General features: G+C 53.9%; 1 protein-coding gene across 1 annotated transcript; it reads left to right on the top strand.

Moving 5' to 3' along the window:
- Positions 1–360: 360 nt before the first annotated feature.
- On the top strand, positions 361–10704 carry LOC107299761 (intermediate filament family orphan 2-like; the record flags this gene model as incomplete). Its single annotated transcript, XM_015829102.1, has 2 exons — positions 361–908; positions 10646–10704. Coding segments are annotated over exons 1-2 (607 nt in total), but the record flags the coding sequence as incomplete, so codon positions are not given.
- Positions 10705–11404: the final 700 nt, after the last annotated feature.

The raw sequence follows: 11404 nt of genomic DNA, 5'->3' as shown, positions 1-11404 counted from the left end.
GGTCCCACCGGCCCGGGCATGCGCGCTGGAGAGAATTAAAGTGGACCACACGATCTGGCTTTCTTCTCTCTCTCTTCTCTTCCTCCACCATTCCCCTGCGTCCAACTGGAGATGGACCGGTCGTGCCGGGCCGGGCATGCGCGCTAGCTCGCGGCGCACGTGCGGGCGGGCTGGAGGGGGCGTGTCCGCGAGGGCGAGAGGGCGTGTCGCGCCCGCCCCCCGAAGCGGCGTCGGCCGGTCCCGCGCGAGTGCGCCTCATTCGCCGGCGGCCGGGCGGGTGGGCGGGTGCGCGAGTGAGCTCTGCGGAGGCTGCGCGCGCAGATGGGCGGTCGGTGAGGGCAGCGGCCGAGGGGAGCCGAGATGATGCTGGGCGAGGCGGCGGCCCTGGCGGCCCTGGGCGAGGAGCCTCCCCCGGCGGCGGCCTCGGCGCTGCGGAGCGAGCTGGGCTCGCACCTGCACCTGCTGAAGGGGCTGAACGTGCGCTTCCGCTGCTTCCTGGCCAAGGTGCACGAGCTGGAGCGCCGCAACCGCCTGCTGGAGAAGCAGCTGCAGGCCGCGCAGCTGGGCGAGCGCGAGCGCCGCCTCCGCTACCGCCGCTTCCCCCGGCACCAGGCCGTGCAGACCGACCCCGAGCCGCCCCTCGGCCCGGCCGCCGCCGCCCCTTCCCCGGCCGCCGCTTCCGCCGCCGCCGCCTCCTCGCCCTACGGCCGCCTGCCCGGCACCATCTGGAGCTACCGGCAGGTGCGGCGGACGGGCGGCGGCGGGCTGGAGACCCTGCAGGGCCCCGGCGTGTCGTGGGTGCACCCGGACGGCGTGGGCGTCCAGATCGACACCATCACGCCCGAGATCCGCGCCCTCTACAACGTCCTGGCCAAAGTCAAGCGCGAGAGGGACGACTACAAGGGCAGGTGGGTCGCCGCGGGGCCTCCTTTCCCACGGGGAGGGGGTAGGGGTGGGGGTGGGGCTCGCGTCTATCCTCCTGGCGGGAGGGGGGGATCGCCGCTTGGCCTCCTTTCCTGAGGTGGGAGGGGGGAGGAAGAGAGCCTGGGTTCCATTAAGTCAGAGATCGCTGCTTGGCCTCCTTTCCTGCCCTAGATGGGGGGGAAGAGACCCTCCTTTCCTGCCTGGCAAGAGATGGTGTGTGTGTGTGGGGGGGTCCCCAATCAGACAACCTGGGCTGCTCTTTCAGGCTCAAGGATCGCTGCTTGGCCTCCTTTCCTGGGTCGGAGGAGGAAAGGAAAGGGAGCCCCTCCTTTCCTGGGTGGCAAAAGATGAGAGGGGAGCCCCTGATCTGGCATCCTTAGGTATAATAGGTAGATAGTCCCCAGGATCAGGGATCGCTGCTTGGCCTCCTTTCCTGTGCTGGGGGTTAGGAAGGAAAGGAGCCAAATGTCCATAAGCCCTCCTAGAGATGAATGAGCCCCCCTGCAAGGCCCTGAGAGTGTAGCGGATGAAGCAGGGATGGTCTCAGATGGAATTTTTTGGGGGGGTTGGGGCTTTTGGGGGGCAGCGACAGGGCTGGCCTGGTTTCCCCCTCCCCCCCACCCCATCCCTGGAATGCACGAGGGGCTGAAGGCCGAGCCTGGCCCCTCTGTGGCCTTGGCTTCTCTGCTGATAAGATAGTGGGGAGTGGGCAAGGCCAGGCAGGAACATCTGACTGCCTCTTCCCAGGCCCAGGAGGGGAGGGAGGCTGGGGGGGGCGGGGGAGGGGGCTTCTTGCTTCTCTCGGGAGGAGGGAAGGAAGGCCGAGGACCACTTGCTGGCCAGAAGCTGAAAATGGGGAGCGGGGGGGGGGGAAGGAGAAGGGGCTTCCAGGCAGAAAAAAGGCCTGCAAGGGGCCCCTCCCTGCAGCACCAGGCCCAGGGGGGCTTCTGGGGAGACAGGCCGGAGTGGACTCAGAACGGCTGGGGGGGGAAGAAGAGGAGAGGCCTGCCCCCCTTTTGTGTATCAAGGGGGTGTGAACCCCCTTCCCTTTTCTCTGAGCTGGCTTCCCCCCACAAAAAAAGAGGGGCTGGGAAGAGAGAGGAGTGAGGGGGCTGAGAGGGAAGATTTTGTGGGAGGCACTGCAGTGAGAATTGGAGGAACCCAGTAAATGGGAGAGGAATTAACGGGGAGCCCCTCTTCCTGTGGGCCTGGGGGGAGAACCCCCCCCCCCTGCTTCCCAGGGCTGAGTTTGCTGCAAAGGGTGGGAGGATAAAGCCAGGCATTCCAGAGACATCTGCTTTCCTGCTTGGAGCCTTCGGCTGCGGAGCGCCTGCCTGCCTGGATTTCTCTTAGTCAGTCCTGCTTTTTGGCATCTGAGCTCAGTGGTGCAGCATTTGGATGGGGAGCACCGCGGGGGGGGGGGGGAAGGTGGCATCTATGCCAGCCGGCCTCAGGGGCAGGCCGGCTCCTCTCTCCTTGCCCATCCTCCTCCTGCACGGAAGAGGAGCACGTCTGCGCCCCTTTCGCTCTTCTTCTTCTTCTTCTTCTTCTTCTTCTTCTTCTTCTTCTTCTTCTTCTCCTCCTTCTTCCTTCTTCCTTCTTCCTTCTACTTCTTCTTCTCCTTCTTCTTCTTCTTCTTCTTCTTCTTCTTCTTCTTCTTCTTCTTCTTCTTCTTCTTCTTCTCCTTCTCCTTCTCCTTCTCCTTCTCCTTCTCCTTCTCCTTCTCCTTCTCCTTCTCCTCCTCCTCCTCCTTCTCCTTCTCCTTCTCCTTCTCCTTCTCCTCCTCCTCCTCCTCCTCCTCCTTCTCCTTCTCCTTCTCCTTCTCCTTCTCCTTCTTCTCTGGTGCACGCCTGTGCGTCTTGTGTGCAGGAAGACCCCCCCCCCCCAGCTCTGCCTGGCTGGCATTCTCAACTCACTGACGTATGGGAGTCAGCCTTTGTTGAAAATAAGACTTCCGCCCGAACGTTTCCTCCCCCCACCCCCCAAGCCTTTGAAATCTGGCCATGTTTCCTACCCTGCTTTGTGTCAGGCCGGAGGAGTGTGTGATTCTCCTCCTAAAACAAAAACTGGGATTCTATAAATATAACGTCTGGGCCATGAACCTCTCGGCTGCCCTTTCTCGCACATCCAGAAAACCGCTTCTTTCCCTCTGACTCACTCGGTTTCTCGCTCTTCTTATTCAGCTGGTGGTCATTGTGTGGGTTAAAGAGCCAGGGCCTGGGCTGCACCAAACATGGGGGGAGGGGGCTAGGAGGGGCTTTATACCTATCTGTAGCCACAGCTTGGGGGGGGAGGGTTCTTCTCATTCAGGTAAGGCAAAACTTGGACCTACAGGGACAGCTTCTACGATTTCTGAATGATATCCTGGCTCTTCCTCCCTCTGCTGGAGCCAAGCCTGATCTCTGAGGGGTCTTTCCCCCCTGCTCCAGACTCCTCTCTCAGTCTGGATTTCTGTTCCACCATAGCCACACGCTAATGATGGTCGATCTTTTCCCAGCCTATTATTGAATCTGGAGTGCAATTAGGCTGCATTCATGGAGAGTCGGTGTAAGTGCCGTGTGAGGCCCCGTCTCTGTCTCTGTAGGCATCTCCGGTGTAGCCCTGCAGGGACCTGAACCCACTCCTCCTCTTAGTGCCTCCAGGCACGCCTGAGCCTGGGGGAGGGGGTTCTCCAGACAAAAGGCCTGCCTCCCACCATCTGTTACTTCTTGTGTAAGGTCACTGCCCCAGCAGCAACTCCCAGCATCTTCCTTTGAGAGCATGTCAGCAGCAAGGGCCAGCTTAATGTCACAGGGCAATAGGACAGCTAACCCTGAGTCCCTAGGGGGGGGGGGAAACACCTTTGACCATGAGGCCTCCTCCTCCTCCTCTTCCTCTTCCAGTGCTCATCTCCAGTCAAGAATCTCATTCAACCACGTGTTCTTTTTTCTCTCCACCTTTGCTTCAATAGAAATTAGCTCTTGATCAGATTTCTCGTTTTTCTGTGACTGCTTTTGATCCAAAGCTTGCACACCTATCGAGGACAATGTGTGTGTGAGTGTGTGTGGTTGGATCCTCCCATTTTGGGGTGCTGGATAAATCTCATAATAAGATCTTGGGGTGCAATTTGTTTTGGGTGGTTCTAGTCCAGTGATGGCGAACCTTTTAGAGACCGAGTGCCCAAACTGCAACCCAAAACCCAAAATTATGCATCGTCGGGTGCCAGGTGGGCGTGGCCCATTGGCTGGGCGTGGCTGCGGTGGTAACGGCAGACTGGGTGGGACTAAAAAGTTCAATCAATCAATTCCAACTTTGCAAGATCTTTCCCCCCCCCCCAGAAGTTGAAATTGACTGATTGATTGAACTTTTTTTTTTTTGCACATGGTGGGAGAGGCCTAAAGCAAAAAGGTTTTATAAAACCCAGCTGAAGACCTAGGACTGGGGCGACAACGCGCGTGCCCACAGAGAGGGCTCTGAGTGTCGCCTCTGGCACCCGTGCCATTGGTTCGCCACCACGGTTCTAGTCTCTTGTTAGTTTCAACCTCTTATAAGGGTTCCAGTTTCTCCTTTTTGAGGAAGTTTCTTGTTCTTCCCAAAAGCCAGAGGCACCGTCCTTCATTTGGGAGCTTTGTCTCCAGCCGTTGAGTGAATTAATGTGTTGTGATTCCCAAATTCTCTTAATTGGTTGAGTGTTTATCAAACAGACGGGTGTTCGGTGTTGAGGAGCTAACTTGTTAATCATCATTGAGCTGGAAATAATTGCTTGTCCCCAGGTTGTGCTTTGATTTTTTGGCAGATTAATAAAGTCCAGTTGAAGCAGGGCTTGTTCCAAATTTGGTGCAGCTGGAGAGAAGCTATTTATTGGCTGCTGAAGGGGGAGAAGCATGACAAAACTAACAAGCCCTTGTTTTTCCACGATAAGGATCTTAATAAAAAATGCCCTTAAAAGCAATCTCTGAAGAATGTCTGAATCCACTTTTAAGCTAAAATATCAGTGTAACGAGATTCAAATGTTACACCAGCAGAGACCAATAAAAATAAATCATTTTCGACACGGGAAGAAAACTCAGCAAAGTTAGAACTTCCTGACCTGTATCCGGCGGAGGTACTGGCTGGTCTTTCTTCTGAGTGCCTGCATTGTATTTATAATGCAATCTGGCGTGTATTAGGCAGTCAGTATATTTTAAGAATTAAACACTGTCTGCAAGCCCCCAGATTTTGACTTACCTCGCCTTGTAAAATGAAAGCAGTCCGAAAACTTTTTTCAAAAATAACACTGCTGGCGGGAAAAGCCGTTTGATGTTGCTGAAACTGAATAAAACAGAATCAGCTCTTCCTGTTTGAAAATGTGGAAGTACATTCGGACTCGTATTAAGACAATAACGTGCAGTGGTGGATTTTTTTCCCTGAAATAACCAGAAGGGCAAATTAATAGCAATCCTCCCTGGCAGTTTTTTCTTTCTTTTTCTCATTATGCATGAGATATGTTTCATCGCAAGCCTTATCAGAGTCATAAAAAAAGGGACTTGCCCCAATAGAATGGAGCATAAGTTGCCAAAAAAAACGAAACAAACACTTCCGGTGGTGAATCAGTTCCCGATTACGCCTTGACTCCGCTCCAGGGGTGCTCTGATCTTTGAGGATACTAAAGACTTGATTTGATTGAATGAATGAAGGCTCCAGGGATAGTCCACGACTAATTCCTACTTTTTAAAACTTCTGTGCCCTTCTTATTTTCCTGCTAAGGCTTCTTGGCTAATCCTCCAGTTTTGCACGAGGGAGAAGGTTTCTCCCGCACGGCCTTCAATAACAGGGACTGATCTGTTTAAAGAAGGCAGCTTAGAGAGAGTTCCTTCCTTCCCTCGGATGAAGGGAGCTGGCTGCTTTTTCCGTAAGACCCGTGAGTCACAAAAGGTGCTGCCAGGCTGGTCCGGGCTGGCTTTGGTCTCCTCCCATAAGATCCCATCTTTGCTAGCCTTCTTGGGCTTATCTCCAGGTAGGCAGGCAGGCAGGCAGGATGTCATCAGCAGGAGGAAAACAATTGCTAAAAAGGGGAAAGGTTATTCCAGATAAGCTCAGAGGTGTTCGCCAGGTATCTGGGGAAGATTGCAGGGGTTAGCCCAGAACACCCAGGTAGATAAGACAAGGAGCCATAAAGCTCACAAAAGCAGCACGCCAAGGCAGCGGACTTGGGAAGGGCAGGCTAAGTTCTGACACACACACACACACCCCCGACCTACCCATGGGCTGCTGGCTTTCAAGAATGGCCAGGCGCCCAGCGGGAGAAAGTTCGGTGGTGCATTTCTTGGGTGGGGACAGAAATAAGTGGAACCCTCCCTTAAGGCCCCAGCCTTCAACTGTTGCAATTCCCAGGTGGCGTGGCTTTTAGCTGCGTCGCTTGAAAATTTGGGGAGGTGGCCACTGAAGCCACGCAGAGAGCATTAGGCTGGGGATACCTAAGATACCGTAGGCCGCCTCGCCCAAAGGGGGTTTGATGAATGAAGGAAGCAGAATAACAAAATAAAGAGAGTTGGAAGAGACCTTGGGTCTTCTCGTCCCACCCCCCTGCTCAGGCAGGAGATAGCTCTATCACAGCCATACAAATGATTGTCCAGTCTCTTCTTGAAAACCTCCAGTGTTGGATCACCCACAACCTCTGGAGGCGAGAGCGGTTCCATTGACTCGGAAGGGAATGAAGGGATTAATTCATTGGAAGCCCCAAGTTGCCCAGAGGAGTGAATGCGAGGCAGTCCGGTACAATTTGTGACAGGCCTGTTGTATGTTTTGGCCGTGACTCTCTCGTAAGGAGCTCTTGTTTGTTTTGTTTCGAAGGCAGAGCCAGCCAAGCTCTGATTGTGTCAGTAGATCACAGGGCAAGTGGGAGCTAGGGAGAAGATATTTCTGGCTCTTTATGGCTCTTTAATGATAGGCCAGAGTAGCTGGAGACTGCGGTGCAAGCAAGCGCTGGACTGCTTGCTGGACGGTCTGTGGCTCAAGGAAGCAGGAGCTGATGCAGCTTTGGCCAGGGCCCTTCCTTCCAGCATTCCTGTGTTTTTCATATTTCCAGCATGAGTCCCAAGGCATTCGGGAGCGAGAAGAAGATCTCCATTGCATCGTCCTCGTTCTGCAGGGGGGGGGGCAGCCAGCTTAGGGAAGGAGGATGTTTGCCTCTGGCTGGTTCAGTGGGCCTCTTGAAACTTTTAATCTAAATTTGCGAATGGTCTAGACCAGGGGTAGGCAACGTTGGCTCTTTTATGACTCGTGGACTTCAACTCCCAGAATTCCTCAGCCAGCATGGCTCAGCTTGGAAACCTCTCCCTTTCCCCGCAGCATGGCTGGCTCAGGAATTCTGGGAGTTGAAGTCCACGAGTCATAAAAGAGCCAACGTTGCCTACCCCTGGTCTAGAACCTTCAGATAAATCTTTCCCAGGTCACCAGAAAAGACCACAACTGTTGTTCCTTCAGGAGCTGTTTTGGATCCGAAGCGAGGGCTGGTAACTGGCAAGCGTCCATCTTGGATGTTTTTGTCACTATGCCATCTTGGTTATTATTATTTTTCTAGTTAAAATGCGTGGGAATCTCACCTCTGCGCCTCCCCCCCTCCTGGAGAGAGGGAGGGAAAGAAATTAATTTGGTCCAGCCAGCCTCTTCCCGACAGTCTCAGTCTTGGCCCTTTACCTCCACCAACTGGGGCAGCTGAGAGAATGGGGCCCCCGTCTCCATTAAGGCTTATTCATCAAGATCCGCCCTCCCGGTTGTCCTATTGCGTGAACCTCGGTCAGCGGTGGCTTGTTCTGCCTGGCGTGGCCTGGCCTGGCACCCCACAAATGAGAAACATTTGCCCATCCGCAGCAGCTCTGATCCTACACTTGAGCCACTCCTGCCTGGAACCCAGAGGCAAGTCACAGTTTCTCAGCTGGGTTGATTTCTTTGAAAATCTGTGTGCCGGCTCAGCTCGGGCATCCAGATCCTCTTGGATGGCCGCCAGGGTGACCTGTTCCCTCCTGTCCAGCTTCTCTCGCCCTTAGGAGAGGCCGAGCACGTACAGCCACGCTCTGCCCGGGATCTCTTCAGCATCCACTGAAGCTTTGCGGCTCTCCTGACGAGTTAAAATCTGAAACCAGGCTGGGATTCAGAGTCTGACTTATTAGACCAGCCGAACTGGTTAGGGTGCGATGCTCACGCAGCCACCCTTTGGCCACCTTTCTCTGGAAGGAGGCAGGTGTGTCCTGGCCTGATTTACTAGCCAGGTGCCTTTTTCACACGCTCTGGCTGGCAGGAGAGTGTTTGGAAGAGGATGGAGAGATACAGCCTCGCAGCTTGTGGGCGGATGTCACCCTGAGGTCCAGGCAGTGAGGTGGCGGGTGTCTGCAGCCGTTGTACCTTTGCGTGTCTCCAGCCGTTGTACCTTTGCGTGTCAATAGGGAGCATCCCACCTCGGGTGTTTTTCCAGCCCTTAAATGCTCCTTGGGTTTCGGCAGAAGCCATTAAACAGCCCCCCCCCGTGCTTGCTTGACAGATGGGACGCCAACCACCAGCATTGGGGTTCTTGTGAGCGGTCCGCGTGTTTGCAATTTTGTGCCGGGTGTGCGGCCAAGGACTGGTGCTGCAGGCGGCCTGGGAGAGGACAAATAGGGGAGGGGGAGACCTGTGGGGCTACTGCCTTGCTTGGGGGGACATCTAGGGCATTGAAAGTGGCATCTGCTCCTGTGCCAAAGCAGTGAAAATGCCACAAAATTGTGCGGTTATTTTGACCATCTTATAGACGCAGGGGTCCTCAACCGTGGCAACTTTAAGACTTGTGGACTTCAACTCCCAGAATTCCTCAGCCAGCAAAGCTGGCTGAGGAATTCTGGGAGTTGAAGTCCACAAGTCTTAAAGTTGTCAAGGTTGAGGACCCCTGTTATAGAGTCTCTGGTCTGAATTTTTCAGCCATGCGCATTCTGCTTACGGTTACGCACAAGAGAAACCAGCGTTGGTGCTAGATTGTTGTGACTCTTGGTCTTGGTTTAGCTGACCGAATGAATGCCCGGTTGGCAGCCTGGGGGGGGGCTGCCCTGTGCCCCCCTTTTGCCTTTGCTCCTTAAGATCCCCAGCTGGCAGCCCGCCCAGCCTGCTTTCCACAGCCTGCTTCCAGCGTGTGCTGAAATCTCGCTTAAAATTCAGCCGAGTATTAATGTAATGCAGCTAGTCTGACAGGTAAGCTTACAAGGTGGTGAGATAGATATTGCTTAGGCAAGGAGGAAGGGAAGGGAAAAAAAAACACACACAAGCTCTCTGAAACACGAGTCCTGTATTTAATTATCTTGCACCCCGGAGCTCTTTTCAGCAAGCTTAATCCTCTGCTCTTCAGATTGCCAGAATAATTACCGCTTTCAAAAGGCAGCCCGGAAAAAAACTCTTGATTTTTTTTATTTTTTTTTTACCTCCAGTTATAATAACGACAGCAGCGCGAGAGAAAGCAAAAGAATGGCTTTTTTTTGCCACAGATGTTTCATAAGCTTTGCTGCTAATTGTTTTTCCAGGAGGACTCAGATCATAGGAAAGGAGTTAACATTATTCTCTTTGCTACGGGATATTTTGGGTTAGGGGTATTTTTTTTTTTTAAAAAAAAAAACACAACGGCTGCACAAATAGGCTGCGAAAGGGAGAGCTTGTTGCAAAAGTCGAACTGGTTCTGGACAGACAGGCTGCCTATCGCTCTGGATCTGAGTTTGCCAAAGGGGTAACTGAGGAAATCTGGCACCAGGCCCCAACAACTCTTAATATTTTCCCCTAGAAAGAGGCGTAAAGGGGTTGGGGTTAGGGCAGGGGTCTTCAAACCTGGCCCTTTTATGACTTGTGGACTTCAACTCCCAGAATTCCTCAGCCAGGCACGCCTGGTTGAGGAATTGTCCACAAGTCATAAAAGGGCCAGGTTTGAAGACCCCTGGGTTAGGGGGAAGCTGGGTTGTGGAATCTTGAGGGTCCCCCATCCATGCACTGAGCAGGTCCAACCTCAACAGGGGTCCTTGAGGTCTGCCCACAGCTGGTGGGATGCAAACTCCATTCTTGCCTGTTAAGTGTACTTCTCATCTTTTCACTTATATCAGGGGTCTTCAAACTCGGCCCTTTTTATGACTTGTGGACTTCAACGCCCAGAATTCCTCAGCCACGTGCATGCTGGCTGAGGAATTCTGGGAGTTGAAGTCCACAAGTCATAAAAAGGGCCACGTTTGAAGACCCCCTGGCTTATATTTTAGCTGCAGGTTGGGTTTGCGTTTGTAAGCAGTTTTATGACCCACGTTGGGAAGAGCATATATACAAAAGGATGCCCTTTTTTTTTTTTTTAGAAGGGCCGAGAAATAAAACGGCCCATCTCATTTATTGGCGCTTTAAATAGCTAAACAACAACGTCGCTGCATGCTGGAAGACTTTCTTGATGTACAGTTGAGAAGGTAACCGGCAGCTTCCCCGTGTTTAGGCCTAATTGAAATTGGACATAATGAGTCTTCCAACGCTTTCCCCAGCCCTTTCTTGGGGAATCCATCTGATCCTGATTTATGCTTGCCGACTCTCCCAATTGTGGCAGACCAGCCTTTGCGCCAGGAGCAGTTCCGTGCGGCCGGATGTGGCTTTGAATCCTTCCACGAGGCAAGAGGCAAGCGTCGGCTTTGAGAGCGGTGGGTGGCTTCCAAATTTGGGTTTTGCTCTGCCGGATCTGGAGCTCTGCGCTTGGCTGATGGGGGCTTTTCCCCTGCAGGGGCTCTTCCCACCAGAGGACCCCTCCCTCCATGAAGGTCAGCCACCCCTCGGCCAAGGGTAGGGGCAGCGTTCTCTCGGCTGGGCCTTCTGCCTCTCGGACAGGCCTGGTGCTACGAGTCCTGTAGGATGCGGATTCCAAGGAAATCCCCCTCAAATGAACGGGTCACAGAGGCATGGACCACTGGCACCGGGTGCGGGACACGCCAGGCGATCCACAGCTGGTTTGCAACCCTTGCACTTTATTTCAGGGCAGTTTCTTTGCCTTGAGGAATGAGATCTTTGCTGCAAATGGAAGTGCCAGCATCTTTCTCCACTGTCAGCAAAAACTTTCTCTCTCTCTCTCTCCCTTTCTCCCTTTCTCTCTCTCTCTCTCTTTTTCTCTCTCTCTCTTTCTCTCTCTCTCTCTCTCTCCTCTCTCTCTTTCTCCCTCTCTCTCGCCCTCTCTCTTTCCCTCCCTCTCTCCCTTTCTCTCTCTCTCTTTCTCTCTCTTTCTCTCTCTTTCTCTCTCTCTCTCTCTCTCTCCCTCTTTCTCTCCCTTTCTCTCTCCCCCTCTCTCCCTCTCTTTCTCTTTCTCTCTCTCTCCCCCTCTCTCCCTCTCTCTCTCTCTTGCTCTCGTCCTGTCCGTGGGGCATCCAGCCAAAGCCACAGCCCGCGCATTCCTCGGGTTTCTTCGAGCTAAGCGCGGAGGTGTGAGTTGCCACTAAGTCTGGGGCCGAGACAGACCTCACCCCGCCTGCCAGGCTGGGCTCAGCCTGCC

This window comes from Protobothrops mucrosquamatus, unplaced genomic scaffold, assembly GCF_001527695.2.
Source record: "Protobothrops mucrosquamatus isolate PMUCROS unplaced genomic scaffold, P.Mucros_1.0 scaffold5423, whole genome shotgun sequence".
Lineage (NCBI taxonomy): Eukaryota > Metazoa > Chordata > Lepidosauria > Squamata > Viperidae > Protobothrops > Protobothrops mucrosquamatus.
This window is presented reverse-complemented; position numbering and strand designations above follow the sequence as displayed.